This window comes from Bacillus rossius, chromosome 3 (assembly GCF_032445375.1).
Source record: "Bacillus rossius redtenbacheri isolate Brsri chromosome 3, Brsri_v3, whole genome shotgun sequence".
Taxonomy (NCBI): domain Eukaryota; kingdom Metazoa; phylum Arthropoda; class Insecta; order Phasmatodea; family Bacillidae; genus Bacillus; species Bacillus rossius.
The window spans coordinates 43184895-43202362 of NC_086332.1; the positions used below are offsets into that span (position 1 = coordinate 43184895).

Consider the following 17468-nt stretch of genomic DNA (forward strand, 5'->3'; position numbering starts at 1 on the left):
TGCTAGTGGTGAATTTTCCTTCATTGCGCAGATAAAATTATACATAAAACAAATTTATGTAATCGAATACGAAACTGACTGAAATGTCTTATTCAGTTTTAAACTTATTAAGGGCTAATATTTGTGAAAAATGAAGAATAGTAATCGGCCATGGTCTATGGTTAGAATTAAAATTAAGATAATATACATTGTGTGAAGGAAATAACTGAAATCGCAATGGTTTATGGTAAAGAACTTAAGCAATAATGGCTTAAAGTGATACTAAAAACCATCAGGATGGTTGGACAGTGGCTCGATTTCTTAAATGATGCAGCGCAAGTTCAGTGTAACACATTCCATCTTGCATTCAGAAAGTTTTACGATCGTTGTAAATTTTTAGTGTGGATTTAGTTAAGGCCTAGAAAATAATAATCACTCTCAAAACTTCACAATAAATTTATTAGTGTATTTGTAAACAATATGTAAAGGTTAATGAATTAATTTAGATCTACATAATATAGTCAAGTGTGCAATACACTTTTATTCTAATAAAATATATAAATAAACCGGGTTCCATTTTTACTTTTTTCTTTCCAAATTTTATTTATTTACATCTGAGAAAAACTAAAACAAAGGTTCTGAGTGTTCATATCGCTGAACTTTTAAATTGTCTGATACGTATGTTGGCAAGGTTTTAAAACGACTGTTAACATTTTTCGTTGCTTCTGGAGGGTGTGTTATTTTGTAACGTAACTTTACCAAATTCGCATTGCATATGTTTGTTCAGAATGGCGTTTATGTGTGTGGAAAGGAGTAAAGTGTAAATTTTTCGTACATGTAAATGGTTACAGGTAAGGAAGTTTTACTAGTTTGTCTGTTATGGGAAAGCATGTAGAAAACCAAGTGATTTATTGTAAAGTCGTGGGGGAAAAAACATTTTTTGTTTTACTGCCGTAGCCTTTGACAAGAGGTGGTGACCGCCATCATCGCTGTAGAATGACTAATGATCAAGTATGCTTAACCATAAGCTGTTGAGGGTAAAAATATATACTTTTTGGGTATTTTATAGTATTTTTAATGTTTAGTTCCATAATTTCTGGTTTAAATTAAAATTGACCAACACTGCGGAAGTTTATATTTTTACGTTGTTTAACTGACGGTTAAGTTATGACTACACACTAGTTTATTTTTGGTTTTGTTTTCTAATGGGAACGATTTTAAATGTTTTTAAAAGTTTACATGTTTTTGCGATATCGTATGTTAGGTTACACGTTAATACTGATGTATTGTATTGAGTAACCTAGTTTCGTGGCATAACCTACAAAAGGTGTGAAGGCTATTATGCTAACAGTAAAACATTGACTACATTCGCGATAGCACGCAAACAGCACATAAATAGCACAGTTGCACATGCACAGCACAGAAGTCTAATCTACATTTACAAACAACACAACAGTTTAATCATACCGACATTTCTCCCTCATTTACATCTCACAATTTTCAGTTTCTAATTTTTTCAGTGTTTATTAACAGATGTAGTTGTTTACTTAAAACGAAGCTTTTAATTTCACAGTTTTTTTTTTACATTTAAGAATAATAAACTACTAAGAATTTCCTTGCAGGTAAATTATTTATTTTAGTTTTACTACTCTATCTTTGGAATGCACATATCAAAGCAATAGTCAGTTCTTCTATGCTGCTGACTTACTGTGCACTTATTGGCTGCAAACAGAAATCTGTGCAGAGCACGTAGAAATGTTAGAAGTTGGACAACTTGCTGTGTGCGGTGTGAGTGCTGTTTTGCTGTGTGTGTGCTATTTTCCTATGTAGCAGCTTCTATTTGTTTATGTACATTAAACTGTTGTGTGTCTGTACTTTACATGTGCTGTTGCCTAATAAATTACTAAACTAAACAGGATATAATCTTTGTTATGCTGCCTGCCACAACCCACCACATGGCAATTCACTTTCAGCTAAAATTTAGATTGGGACAGTTCTTTTTTTTTTAATGTGATTGAAACAGAAACAATTTTGTATCTACAATTCACAGAGATGTAATTTCTTCACAGGGCATGTAATAGTAGTTGTAGTTTTTTACCTCTAAACGATTTTCTTTTCTTTAGGTTTGTTTATGTTATAGGACTGTATCTGTCTTTAAAATGCACTGTAGCAAAAATTTAAATATTTTAAAATTATTATTTACGAGAAGGGTGCATTAAAATAATTGCAAATAAAATTCAGAAAATATATTTTGGTTATTTTTAGTTAGATTGCTTTTTAATGAAATTTGGGAATGCAGGTTATGCTTGAAAGAATATCCCTGTTTTGTTGGTATATTATAACAGTTTAATTGAGACAAATTACAACTGTAAATATGTAGTTGGGCGTTATTTGCGGGAAAAAATGTTAAAAATCCAAAAATACTTTTATTCTATGCTCTTTAACTTCCTCTTTTCATTAAACGCGGTGGAGATAATAAATTCCAAATACTTTAGGAGATATCGAATTTTTAAATTTCATCACAATTATAGCAGTGCGTTCATGTGGCTTTCACCATTGTTTCTTGTTTACAAGCATCTATTTTTTTATTGGATAATGATGTCACGTGATTGTTCGTGATAGGCCAGAATTCAAATTAACCAATACGTGATTATTTACTTCATTTATTGTTTAAAACGGTGTTTAATTACCGCCTCCAACTTAGGCGAGTTTTTAACGTTTCTAATTTTAAAGTCTTATTTTTTATTGTTGCGCAAGTAATAAGTAACAAAAAAATTTTACGTGAGTTGTTTCTGTTCATCCTTTGTCCCGGTTTGTTAGGTCAGGTCAGTTACATTATAAATACTTTAAAACTAAAGAACCATTGAAATAATTTCATATTATTTCTAATGTACGCTTTGTTTCAAAGTATTTATAATGTAACTGACCTGACCTAATTGACCATTTTCATTAATTAGGCATTCACAAATACACGGCAAAATAAAAAAATGGCGAAGGTCGAATGATAAACACAGGTCTTGTATGCCAAATAAGAAAGGTGATATCTCCTAAAGTATTTGGAATTTCTTATCTCCGCTGCTTTTAATGAAAAGAGGAAGTTGAAGAGCATCTAATAAAGGTATTTTCGGACTTTTAACATTTTTTTTTCGCAGATACCGCTCAACTACATATGATGAAATTTAAAAATTCGATATCTCCTAAAGTATTTGGAATTTCTTACCTCCGCCGCTTTTAATGAAAAGAGGAAGTTGAAGAGCGTCTAATAAAGGTATTTTCGGATTTTTAACATTTTTTTTCGCAAATACCGCTCAACTACATATTTACCTTTACAAATGTTCAATATGTTCACCTTAAGTTATACGGCACACATCCAAACTAAAGTCCAATTTTTCCCAACTTTGGTTACAAGTCCGGAGTAATGGAAGTAATAGCCTCTCCAATTCTGTGTCTCAACTCTGGCAAATCATTAGGTAGTGGTGGGAACATAGACACAGTCTTTTATAAAGCCCCAAAGGAATAAAATCACACAGGTTTATCTCAGGTGAATGTGGAAGTCAACAAAAAAGAGCTCTGTCTTCTCTAATTGCCTATACAATCGGCTGATATTTGTGCCAAATTGGGAATCATAATTAAACTTTAAACAAAACTCAATGTTGAACTGAAATTACAGGTTCAATCTTATTAATTTGTAGAACACAAAATGATTTATTCTCAGGAGTCGCCATTTTGCATAGGTGGCACTGCAAGCGAGAAAACAAAGCAGTACTTGTGCATGCGCTTATTTAAAACTGTTTTGAGTTACTTTTTAAATTTGACCTTGAACCAAAACTCTACAATGCTTACAGTTGATACTATTAATATTGATAACTGGGACATTCTTTTATGAACATACTGTACAATGGTAAAACACTGAAAAATCATCTATGAACAACTTCCTATTTATTGCTTTCACATAGCAATCAACACCCAAAATGATATACAAACAACAAATTTAATCGGTTACTTTTTGCCTATAGCTCGCTATGAGATTAAAAATACTTTGTTAGATACAAACACTTCACAAATCTGCAATATTCCAAACAAATTCTACAATTTTATATTTATTTCAATGCAAGCAACCTGAAAAAAACTTTATAGCAGAGTTGGCTGGTTTAAACCAAGTGTTTTTTTTTTTTTATAAAATAAACTTTTTTTAAAATTGTGTATTTTTAAATAGATTATCTTAATTTTGTTTAATGAAAGGTCTGATTTCACTCTAATAGCAACAAAAGTTAGCTCATTAATGTTTCTTGTGCTTTACTGGAACAAAACATTATACACTAATTGAGATCTTATCATTTGATTTATCTAAAGAAGTTGTAAATTATACCGAGCTAAATACTCCTGTACAATGTAATTAATTAGTGAATTGTAGACAAGTGTAAAAAAATATGAAATTAAAAAAAATTATTTAAAAAATTCTTTTCTTTGGGCAATCTGATACCTGTAAATTCCTATTTTGTGGGAAACATTATATGGAGAATACTCTTCGTGTAGTGAAATACCCTTTCTGTGTTTAAGTCCCAGTCAGATGTGCAGATTTGCTAACCTTCAGTTCTTTGATGTTATAACTTTTCTAGTTCAACATGAGTGGCAGAAAGCAGGATGTTGCATGGCTTTCATTTAAACATGAAAAATAAAAAAAAATTTTTTCCAACCTTGCTTTATAGTGTTGCAATCACATACACAACCAAAAACAACATATAAAACTGTTTCCATAATTCATAAATTACCACACATGACACTTCTACTACCAAAACAAAAAAAAAAAAACACTGAGATAATATGTTGTTAATTAATTACATTTGTGAATATAGCACTTGAGCCATAAACCTTTTGCAGGTAATTAAAATCTCACAATCTTCCACTCCTGTCTCAACACAAGCATCATAATGGTTAGTGGAACTAAAATCTACATAACACATTTGTAATATAATTTTTTTGGTAAATATGTAGAGTAACGGTATATGTGAAAAAAATGTTAAAAATCCGAAAATACTTTTATTCTATGCTCTTTCACTTACTCTTTTCAAAACAACCGGCGGAGATAAGAAATTCCAAATACTTTAGGAGATATTGAATTTTTTAATTTTGCAATACAAGACCTGTGCAACCATTGGAATATCGACATTTTTGTTATTTTGCGGTGTGTTCGTGAATACGTAATAAATAAAATGGTCGATTAGGTCAGGTCAGTTACATTATTAATACCATTGAATATATATAACTTATAGAAGTCGCGAGGGGATACGATTTATTCTGCCAGTTTTGGAATCAAAACTGAGGTAGTTGCAAGCTCCCCCGCCAGACAGCTCTGCTTTCGAAAAGAAGGCACTCGTGGTTAGTGTCTCCCCCGCTAGAGCGCTATAGTATCGCTTGTCTCAAGGTCGCGCGCGTATTATCTCTCTCTCTTTCTCTCTCTCTCTATCTTTTGTATTTTGTTTCCGTTGCTGTGTGGAGGGCCAGCGCATTGACAAGGCGGGAGGTTATGCTCGTCAAAACGATACGTAAATATATTGAACAAAAATGTATTTTGTTTAAAGAACCGAAAGTAAAAAAAAAAATATTCCTTGAAATATTACACAATTATTTAAAAAGAGACACATATATCAGTACTTCATTGGTGTTGGATTCCAGATGGTGTAATAATTATTGTATTTGAATAAAAATCGGTCTAATTGGATATAAAATAAATATTTTATTCACCAAATTAATGAAAGTACCTCAAAGAATCCACTTTAATATAAATTCAACCAAATGTATGCAAAGAGGAAATTATAAAACACCAGACACTGTTATATAAATAGCTGATCAGTGTAAATCTGTGCACGAACTTAGTTATACATTAATAAAAACTTTAGTAAGCTCTAACACAAGAAACTCGTTTTTATCGGGGTAAAATATTGTATGTTAAAGAAATAACTAAACAGCAAACATGTTCATACATAATATTTATGTTCGCATACGTGCAGTGAATATTATTTTGCAGTAATAAATTAATATTTTATTAACATGGCTAGATCTAAAAAAAGTTTATACCAAATTTTAAAAATATTTACTACCTATACTTTTCATAAGTAAGGTTGGTTTGTAAATTCTCCTTCAGGAGCATTATACAACACAGTGCATTAAATTGCATTTCAAGTCACATAAAAAAAATTAAAAATGGGTGGATGTAAAATAAAAATACCACAAACAAATGATTATACGTACTATTTTATCATCTTTATAATTTACAAATAATGAGGGCCCAGTAACTTTGAGTTAAGTTGGTGTATAAAACTCTAGCGAAAAACAGTTCTCTGTATTCTAGAATTGTTTGAAGAGTTTATTTACATGCAAAAAAACTTTCAATGTAAAAAGAGCCACATAATCATCCTACTATAGTAGGTGACATTTTTGACAGGTCGTACAACGAAATTTGTGACTTTGACATATGAATTATGTGAAGCATTATGAATTTGTGAAGCAATAAACAAAACTAACACATATTCATGTAGTGCAAGACTAGCTAACCATGTATTAATAATTTTTGTTTATTTTGCAGTAAAATATTCAGCGGCCAAAGACTTAAGCCGTCGCAATAAATGTAATCTAAAGCCATCTTAAGTGAAACAAACTGTGGCTAAATGAGGCCCAGTAATTTTGAGCGAAATTGTAATCGTGCAAGTTCCCATGTACCACAGCTGTATTTACCTTATATTATATGTACATGCATAATCAATTTAAATATCGCTTAACAACTTAAAAAAAGAAAACACAGTACAATATAAATTTCAAAGAATTATTTCATTCTAAATATCAGTATATAAAACTCTTCCATTGCGTATAAAACTTTTGTAACTTTTACTTCCGTACATTCATAACGATACGAAACATGCACAATGCCATCTAATGACATTTAACAAAACTATTGTGTTATTGTCCCTAGGTATTCGTTACGTATACGTTTTATATGTTAAGTAAAATAATCTCATTAGTAAGTACTATTTTTTACAACATTAACTAATGTAAAATATTTCATTGTCGAGCTTTAGCAAACGACTTACACACGTGCAATCACTGACACGTATAGAGGAAGGTTTATAAATCAATGACTCGTTAGAAAATGTACGTGTTTGTTTCATCATCTGTGAAATATGTAAAAATATGATCGTGTAAAACGCAGAGGAATAATCAACTGTCATATGTCAGGACTGAGATTATTTGTCAGAAACGTTTGTTGAAAGTTTTCAAACTAGCCATAGTTCTAATGAAGGAATAAATAGCCCTGTCAAAATATGCTAACATTTCGCTCGTAGTCGAATTAAATCTGATATTTTTGTTACACTTTGCACGTATTTAGTAGTGTCCAGGGGAATTAAAATCAAAAGTCATGATGAATAGGAAGTGAGGCAGTCAGAAACTAGAAAGGATTATAAAAAAGGCATTCGTTTTTTGATTTTTTAAAAAAATATGTCGTAAATGAGTAACCTTAAAAGAAAAAAGGTTTTAATAAAAAAATGAAAGAGTATTAAAAATCCTATAAAAGATTATTTTCACTTTTTCATTTCTCCAATATTGTTTGAGATAGTCTCACTTAAAAGATGAGTTTTTTATTTATCTCAAACCTTTTTCCTATAGCAACTGGCCTATATATTTGTGAACCGTGCCTCTCGTATGCCAAATGCTGTCACTTGACTTTACAAGACATGTTTAAGCTGGAGTCCATGATGACCCCAGAATTAAACATTTTTACATGTCAGGGTTACTTCTCAAAGAAAAGAACTGATAGCGTTTGGTCAGACAGACCACAGAACAAACTTAAATGCGTAACATGAAAATTGTTGGAAGCCTCACACGAGGACGAGGATTCACCGAAAAGTTCTTGAGCGAGTGGACCTTGGGGATGACTGCATTTGCATCTGCTCATCATTGAAGAGTTATGCGCTACTCATTTTATATCTTTGAACGACTAGATTTCTGACAATATCGAAGAAGTAGAGATGTCACAGATTAATATAAGATCTCTGTTTAGCTAAATAATCACCCACCATTTCCTGGATCACAACAAATCATGTCTATAGCAACTGGACTAGTAGGGGATGCCACAGTTACCTTTTTCAATGCTATAGTAATTGGCGAGCAATCAATACAGAGTAATGTTGGAAAAATTCTAATCAAGCATTGTCACGAAAAGATCAAGCTCTCCCTCTGGCGAATATTAGCTACACTATTACATTCAATTGTAATAGCTCATCATTTGTTAGTTTTCCAGAGGATAACGATAAGTGAAGAAAAATAGGATGACTTGATCATGTATATGCAGTATGAGTTGGCTCCATTTCATTTAGCTCTCTTTGACGAAGCTGGGATACGCAAAACCAAGAAAGCAACCCTGTACATGTTTTAGGTGACGAGGGAGAATTTGGACTTGGAGAACTCTGACTTTGTTCTTAATGGTGGATTATTACTACACAGTCATATAGCCGATAAGAGGTACTGATTCCTCTATTTGCCCAAAATATGTCAATTACATTATCATTTCCTATTTATCATGACTGTTGATGTGACGTTCCGTGCAGACCACTGAACAATTGAAACACAAAATCATAAACATCGGATTGAATTTGAGTACATAATATACTTTGACTGGGCTAGAAGTCTATAACACCTCGTGTTTAAATGCGTACCTAATTTTTAGAATCTCAATATAAGTGTCTTCCAGGTTAATTTTTTTCTGGATACATAATAAAATATTTTGGAATTTAAATTGTTCATAACTTAGGTAATAACGGTAGAATTCAAAGCATTTTAAACCGTTTTATCTACTTAAAAAAAGTACGGAGGTGGTTGTGTGGACCAATTTTTACCACGTTTTTGTTTTTATTTTTGTATAAAACAAAAGTTCGAACTTATGTTTTTCTTACATTAATCCACTTAAAAAGTATGTTCTCTGGTAAATAAACGAAAATTTTTTCACATGACGTTTTTTGACAGCGATCATTAAGCTACTAACATCTTAATATTGTAAAGTAATAAACAAAAAAATACTAATGCAGCTGCAGTCTATCTACTCACAAATAATTAAATGTTTAGTTATTTCTTAAGCACATTTTGCAATCTATCTTAAAATTTTTGTTGAAACGCTTGCCAAACAAATGCATTTTATGACAGACGACGTGGGTAATACTTGGCTAAAACTTTGCGTTTATTAAAATTTACATCGAAAATTAACTAGCGTTCACTCGGTTTTAGTCAAAATGATTAAATTAAAAATATATGGTTGCTGTAATATAATTAGTTTTTGAAAGTAATTAAAACGTGGATATTTTAAATATAATAGAAAAGAATTCTTTACTAATTCATATTAAATAATTAGGACTTTCCTAGAATACTTGCGTCAACTTTTTTTTACACAGTATATAACTGATAAATAATGTAAAACAATATTGGCAAGTTATAATTCACAACTTCCCTGTCATTATTTTTAACTGAAAAACGGAACATTAATGTGCCTTGTGAAACGATCCTCGTATTCTGACAACCCGTGTACGCACATTTATTACCCTTCAGCATGTCTGAAATTATAAAATTATCAATGCAAAATAAAGTTAAAACAAGTAGGTATTTAACTTTTAAATTAAATCATATTTTAAACTCAACACGGACTGAATGCCTGATACAATGTTCTTAGGAGCTAATTTTCACGTTGCTAGGGTACACAATCCCTCGATACAGTGATCCCAGTAACTGTCTTCTCCCGGGGTTTCGTGGCTCTCAAAGGCAGTGGTAAGGAATACTTATCGTCAAGGTCGCCGAACGGTGCTGATACCAGCTTCCCGCGTATGGGAGGGTGAAGGGAGGTGGCATGACTGGCTGGTTAACGTAGTACGTCCTAAGACCGCTAGGGGCGTGCGCTGTCGATACCCAGCGATTGAAGCGATCGCTGCGACGGAGCTTACTACTACTACAATTCTTCTGCGAAACCGGACAGAAAATTTAACCTGGGCTGGCGACTTCTATAAGTTATATATATTCAATGTTAATACTTTCAAACTAAGCGGACATAAAAAATAATGTGAAATTATTGTAATGGCTGTTTAGTTTTAAAATATTTATAATGTAACTGACCTGACCAAACAAACCCGGACAAATGATGAACATTAACAACTCATGTAAAAAAATTTTGTTACTTATTACTTGCTCAACAATATCCAAATAAAAAATAAGACTTTAAAATTAGAAACGTTAAAAAATCACGTAAGTTGGAGGCGGGTACATTTCCTTTGCCATTAGAAGGAAATGATGTAGTCGTTCACCTACGTCGCGATAACTCCGACGGAACATGAATAAATAAATTAATAATCACATATTGGTTCATTTGAATACTTGCTAATCACGGAAATGTCACGTGACAAAATTGTCCAATAAGAAGCATAATAGATACTCGTAAACAAGAAACAATTGTGACCGCATTACACAGGTATTGTGATGAAAATTAAAAAATTTGATATCTCCTAAAGTATTTGGAATTTCTTACCTCCGCCGGTTGATTTGAAAAGAGGAAGTGAAAGAGCATACAATAAAAGTATTTTCGGATTTTTAGCATTTTTTTCGCATATACCGCGACTCTACGCATTTACCATTTTTTTTCCAGAAGTCATTATCTAGATAATTACCATTAACAGTTTGAATTGTTTGGTTATTAACTACATCTAAAATAATCTAATGTAAATTTGTGTAAATGGTCAGTGAGGTTAAGTTATCTACATTTAAAATATTTTAAAAGATTATGGATAGTTCATGTTTGGTCAGCTTTGTAAATTATGTATTATTTGTATATTAAAACATTTTATTGATGAAACTGACCTGATAGAGCAATCTTTCTTTATAGCAAGATTCAGCTACATGTGTGAAAAAATTAACCTTTATGGTTAATAGATAAATTTTTTCATCCCCTCCCCCCCTTCCCAATACAACACCACAGACTAATTGTTTTAGTTTTATAGTAAAACTACATAGTAGCTCTGCATGATGCAAGTAACTGTATGATAAGCTAAAGGTAGCTAATTTATCATGCTGTTATCACTTGTACCAGTTTGCCATTCCATACAACCCATCCCAATATATCAAGCATCCTTTGTTTCCTGAAGCACTGCTTACTCCATTGGGAAATTTTTTTAAACATTTACTTAACATTTTTTGTTTAGAATATCACCAAAAAAAAAAACTATTGGTGTACAATTTTACAGTAGAAAGTAAACTAACTGCTTAAAAATGTGACATTTAATATATGAAAAAAGTTTAATTATTTTCATTTTTATGTTATAACTAAGTTTTGAAAGGAAGTCGTGGAAAGGGGCAATAAAATTTCAACCAATGCACTTAACCATTTCTGTAAAGCAGCTTTTCCCTCTTTTTATTCTTTAAAATTACTAATCAACAAAATTGAACCTGCAAGCTTTATGTCCATGATAGTTTCTTGTGTAGCTACTGTAGTGATGTAGTGTGTTTACAGGGGCCGACCACAGCATAGGTACGTCATGGGCAAGCTACTTTCAAAGATATTTGGAAACAAGGAGATGAGAATCCTGATGCTGGGTTTAGATGCAGCTGGCAAGACCAGTATCCTTTACTGCACTATGGCTGTTGATTTGACCTGTGTAAATGTGCTAATGTGTTGTGACTGTGCTGTCCCACTGGGGGTTGATTATATGTTCGTAGAGGGCGCCACCATATGTATTACGGGCATGTGGACCCGCCTATTCTCTCCTCAGGGCCATGATGTAGCCCGTGTGTTGTGAGGCCCGTTTGCCCCAGTATAAATAAATACACAAAATTACCCTCTCAGCGGGGGTCATGCTATTATGAAGCCAAAAAAAAAAGTTAGGCTCTCGAAAGCGGCCCACACGCCTCAGTTTGTGTGTTGTCTCCCTACATTGTCACCCACACAAAAGAAACCAAAATGTTTATTCAATATTTTTATTGACGTTGCTTGTCTGTACATGCTACACGTTATCACTGCTAAGCCGGTGGCACGAATCAGTATAAGGGTGGTCTAGACACATGATACTGGACTGCGTTAGAGTTCGTATAATATGACCAGAATCCGTCTAGCGAATTAAATAAAATTAATTAAAACAGTCTTCTGCCAGAGGTAAGCCCTGGAGTTAAAATAAAGCGATTGATATAAGTAGGCAGATGGACGTGGATCAGTGATAGTACTGAGTTGCAGACGATGAGTGCGTGAAGCTCCTTACCTCGAGCAGCTGCGGCGACAGACTGCCCCTCCCAGCGCGCCCTCGAGGCAGGCCCACAACTCGCATCCCACCAACGGCCATTAGATATATTTAAATAAAGCGTGCCACCAGGAAAATGAACTAACACACATAAATCCTTAATCAAATTAGCCTACTGGCTGCAAACAATAACATTACATAACTAATTGAAATTGGTTTAAACAAATTTAATATTTAAATATAGTCTGCCTTGGGAATGTTTGTCCTCGCTCTGCATCATTCGGGCCACATAATATTGAGGTTCTGGTGGAAGTGTTTATTCTGGGTATCGCAAGATTCAATTCAAAGTAAAATGCAAAATGGAGTAACACTTTGGAATATTCTCTGCAGTGGAAAGTTTTAAATACCTTTTTTGAACAGCTGTAATGTTTTTAATTAATTATAACAAACAAGCAGTTGTGACATGTCATCTCATTTCGTATGAAAAGTTGGTTTATCCTTAAAAGTAAGACACTTCACATGTCATAAGAACTCAATTTTGGTAAAATAGAATAATTGCATTGTAAGTATGTGCACTGAATCTATCCGTACCTTCAGTCTTTCCACTAGTGCACACAGCCTTCACAAATCTTACACTGCCAGGCCGCTTTGGTACCTGGCGCACGTCGCCTTGTCTCCTGCTTTCGTGACGGTATTATACTGAAAACACATGTTTTAGCCCTTTTCACTCTTCTAAAAAAATAGAGTTCAAAAATGAAACACAGAACCAGAACTGTCTATCTGCCCTCAGCACATGCTTTCTGAACACCACCTGGATACCTAGTACAGTTTTAAAATTGCGTTTTCTTCTGAAGCTCTACACCGTATTTGTGCCAATGTAGCCAAGACTGCTTATAAAGTCACAACCGATCATTAAATACATAAAGAAGTGAACAAAATTCCAAAACATAGTACTGTCCAAGCGAATTGTGCCACCATTTGTCTGGTCGCTGATCACCAGAATGGCACTGATCATCGTAGCTGCATTATGACATATAGATTGAGTACTGACTGTGACAAAACGTTGATTGACTGTATCCTCTCTCTGGAGTTTTCTGTAATGTTGCATAACCTGGACAAGAATTTTACCTGCCAAGACATTTGCCGTAGACAGTATTTAAAACAACTGGTATTAAAAGCTTCATACGGCGTTCCAGTCTTGGTCATTTTCCTGAAACTTCCACCATCACGTGCAGTGCCACTTTTCAATGAGGTAGTCTCATAAAGGAGATTCCACTTCAAACATAGTTGAGCACTGCTAATAACTGTTGTAGTTAATGACTGATGTCAGAGAATTCCCATGATAAAACAATCATTCCATGTTGCAGTAGCAGTTTGATAACAGATTGTGAAAAGGGTGGGTGGGAGGGGATTATTAGCTAAACCATGTTAACATTATAGTACAATTGTTAAAGTAAAACTAAAAACTGAAATTTTAAATATGTGGATGTATTTAAGTGATAGTGGTAGTGTGAAATTTTACATGCATCATATGCTTTCATCTGGCATTAAATTGGAAAAAGTATTTATTTGAGGAAACATTTTCAGTATGTGGCAGTTCTGAACATGATTTGATTAATTTAACGTTCTTTTTAGTTGCGGTTGGTAATGATTTAAATTAAAGTTAAATGGCAGGTTAGGACATATATATATATATATATATATATATATATATATATATATATATATATATATATATATATTAAAATAGCAATGAAATAATACTTTACTACCACAGTAGAATTTTTTTTTGAATGATTTAGTATTGATTTTGAAATAATTTTATTTTTTTATCATGTATAACCAACTTAAGGCAGTGAGTTAGTGGAGTACCAGTCTTAGATGCTTGTCGATGTGAGAGCGGTGTGTTCCTTGAAACTGGCAGCCATCCTGTACAAGCTGAAGCTGGGCCAGTCGGTCACGACGATACCCACGGTGGGCTTCAACGTGGAGACGGTGACGTACAAGAACGTCAAGTTCAACGTGTGGGACGTGGGGGGTCAGGACAAGATCCGGCCGCTGTGGAGGCACTACTACACCGGCACGCAGGGTCTCATCTTCGTGGTGGACTGCGCGGACCGCGACCGCATCGACGAGGCGCGGCAGGAGCTGCATCGCATCATCAACGACCGCGAGATGAGGGACGCCATCATCCTCATCTTCGCCAACAAGCAGGACCTGCCTGACGGTACGTTTAGTTGGTTGTTGGTAGGTGATGAGATGATGTGATGTGTTAAAGATGTGCTCTCTTCCTAACTTGAAACTATGATTATTCTAACAATTTCCTAGTTCAGAATTAGATTTTAAAAAAAAAAATGCTTATCTGCACTCTACAACAATAATAATCTAAAAGGGATATTTATTGATATGTAAATATTACTTAAACCAAAGTAATATAATATTTAAGAAATATTTTAGAGATTATTATGATGACTGTACAGTAACTTTATGTTGTACATTGATTTTTAAGCTTTACATCAAATATAAATAGTTGGTGACAGTCCACTTAAATTATGTGAAATTTATCTGTGTGAAAAATTTTTAGCTCACTAACATAAAAATCTGCATATTTCTGTGACTAGTATGTAGATATGTTTCATATTATGTTTAATTTTGCTGATGGGTATAAAATGACCCTGTGATTTATAAAAAGTTGTAAGAAAATCTTACGAAAAAGTTATTTAATTGGTTTACTGGGAAAAGTAGACATCTTGTTTATATTACTGCAGTCATTACATTTCAGTACTACTTTGACATCCTATAAATATGATTGTATTTTTGCTAAGATCTTCATAAAATAGAAAACCCAATTAAACATATAAAGTATGCCTAAATAAAATATGTAAGTATGTGCTCCATAATTCATGTAGTAAGCTGATAGTTACTGAACTAGACTGGGAGGGCGGTGGTGTGTGTTTGTGTTGGCAGCCATGAAGCCTCACGAGATCCAGGAGAAACTGGGGCTGACGCGGATACGAGACAGGAACTGGTACGTGCAGCCGTCCTGTGCGACCACCGGCGATGGGCTGTACGAGGGACTCACTTGGCTCACCTCCAACCACAAGTTATGAACGTAGAACCGCGGGGGTGACGCGTGGGAGTGCTCGATAGCTGCCGTGGGACGTGTATAGCAACGACCCGGCACTGACCGGACCTAACTACTTGGCAATAGCAACTATTATAAGATGATAGGCGGAAGTGCTTGGGTCCCTCGCAGGGATGTTCTCCTTTATTTTACACTTTCTCAATTATGCCATGATCATTGTAAAATTTTGAAACCTTAATCAAAATTAGGGGGCTCAAATTGAGTCCCGGGTGGATCCCTCCGGTGCGAGGGGTCAAGTACGACGTACAGCATAGCGTAATTGACGCACCGATAGCATTGTCGCACTGCTCTTAGTTCTGAGTGCAGCACAAGCAACCAGAGATTAGTGTTGGTATAGTTTGTGTGCGGTCGTGGGATGAGGCAGTTTATGAAATCTTACTTTTTTTGTATTTCACTATTGATGGAAGGACTTTTCTAAACTATAATTTTTAATGTTGTTATTTATTGGCTGATGTAAAATATGAGTATAGCTACAAGGTATTTGAATGTAAGAAATATATAGAAGGTGAAGTTGCAACTTGTATATAGACTTGATAATTTGAGGCGTATGTGAATGTGTGTTTGTTGTTAATTTCTGCTGCATGTTTTTTTTTTTTTAAATGTTCTGTAAGTTGTTTCAAAAAAAAAAAAATTTTTTCCAATTACATCAGTGAGTATGTGTTGCATGTTTGGAAGTGTGTGTAAATAATTGTAGGCGAGTGATGATACTTGAAATGTTTGGTTCTGTTAAGTTTGTGGTTGGTAGAATGCCTGGTATGCAAAGTATGTAACCTGCCTATTGTACGTAATTATTTACGTTACAGAACAATCAATTTCGGCGCAGTTGTAAGACTTTTTTTCCTGTACATTCCTTCTTTGGTCAGTGTGACTATTTTTCAGATTGATTTAGATTTTTATATTGTTTTTACAGTAAGTCAACTGTAGCTTTCAAAGAAATTACAGTTGAATACAAGTATTGCATTCACTCTTAATGTAATTCAAGATGTTGATGTATTTTGAAGTTGTGAAAACACTGTTGATGTGTGTGTATGTTGTGCCACATTATAATTGCAATTATACAGATTTGATAAAATTGAAAGTACTGAGTTTGCAGGTCTCCTTTATTTTTAGGAAAACAATTTTGTAGATTATGGCTGTATATGCATATAGGATACAAATTTATTAAATTAGAGCCAAAACCAGCATGTAAGTAATAATTTTTTAAATATATGTCATTTGATTGTACCTTCTGTTGTGTCTCTGTGTAGTTGGATGATGCAGTTTTCTTGCTCCGTCTGTTTGGGGGCAATGAATGGTTAGTCTTACAATTGTGCCGTCTTACCAGTGATGTTAAAGGACCAATCGTGTTCCTTTTGCATGTTAACACATAGAATGTTTGTTTCTAACATTCGTGGTGCTTTTTACTTGTGTCATACAGTTCGATTCTTAATTCTTACAAGTAAATTTTGTGCTAAATGTGAGGGTGTTGCATCTTTCTTGTTACATGTGACAGCGTGCATAATATTGTCTTTCAGGGTGTTGATTATTCATGTGTGGTCAGTTGAAGTTTAACTGTTTACTGTATTACTGAGTTTGTATTACAGTTGGCTTGAATGATGATAAAAACATTCCAGAAAGTGGGTTTACTGTCCGTGTTTTTGCAATTGGTGGTTAATAAAACCAGCATCCTGGTCAACTGACAGGTTTTCTGCTGTCCTGGGGTTGACTCCTCACCAGCAGGCATTTACTGCAGGTTTCCATTTGCATGCGCTGAAATTACTCTCACTTATAATTTCATTATTTTTTGGTATTTTATTATTTAGTACAAGAATTTTTGCTTATTGCTTAGTTATTTAAAGTATAACTACTGTATTTACCCGCAGAAGGGTCGCCCCTGCCAATGCGTCACACCTTTAATTTAGGGCATAAAAATCGTAACCTTTACATCGTAAGGGTTGCACCATATGTCTCCAGTAGAATACAAGTGTAGTCTTTATGGTCCGTATCTCGGCTTATTGCCGCGCACGGCTTTCCACATGTATATTTTTTTATTTCGTCCCTTTCCCCAAGAGAGAAAAGATGTTACGCTATTTCCCTGTAATGTT

The 17468-nt window shown here is 33.9% G+C and overlaps 1 protein-coding gene across 2 annotated transcripts; it reads left to right on the forward strand.

Moving 5' to 3' along the window:
- The first annotated feature begins 563 nt into the window (after positions 1–563).
- On the forward strand, positions 564–17000 carry LOC134530592 (ADP-ribosylation factor 6). Of its 2 annotated transcripts, none has more exons than XM_063365566.1 (4): positions 564–830; positions 11519–11625; positions 14164–14466; positions 15207–17000. In XM_063365566.1, the coding sequence occupies exons 2-4, from the start codon at positions 11544–11546 to the stop codon at positions 15347–15349; spliced, it is 528 nt and encodes a 175-aa protein (XP_063221636.1). In that variant the 5' UTR covers positions 564–830; positions 11519–11543; the 3' UTR covers positions 15350–17000. The 2 variants fall into 2 exon arrangements, with proteins under 2 accessions (XP_063221636.1, XP_063221635.1); XM_063365565.1 differs by having other exon boundaries at positions 681–830; positions 11508–11625.
- The last annotated feature ends 468 nt before the right edge of the window (positions 17001–17468 follow it).

What these genes read in the sequence shown, in the direction of transcription:
- LOC134530592 (XM_063365566.1), top strand. Translation starts at nt 11,544, where the DNA reads ATGGGCAAGCTACTTTCAAAGATATTTGGAAACAAGGAGATGAGAATC. An exon ending in AGATGCAGCTGGCAAGACCA is followed by an intron (nt 11,626 to 14,163) that starts GTATCCTTTACT and finishes TGAAACTGGCAG; the next exon opens with CCATCCTGTACAAGCTGAAG. An exon ending in CAAGCAGGACCTGCCTGACG is followed by an intron (nt 14,467 to 15,206) that starts GTACGTTTAGTT and finishes TTGTGTTGGCAG; the next exon opens with CCATGAAGCCTCACGAGATC.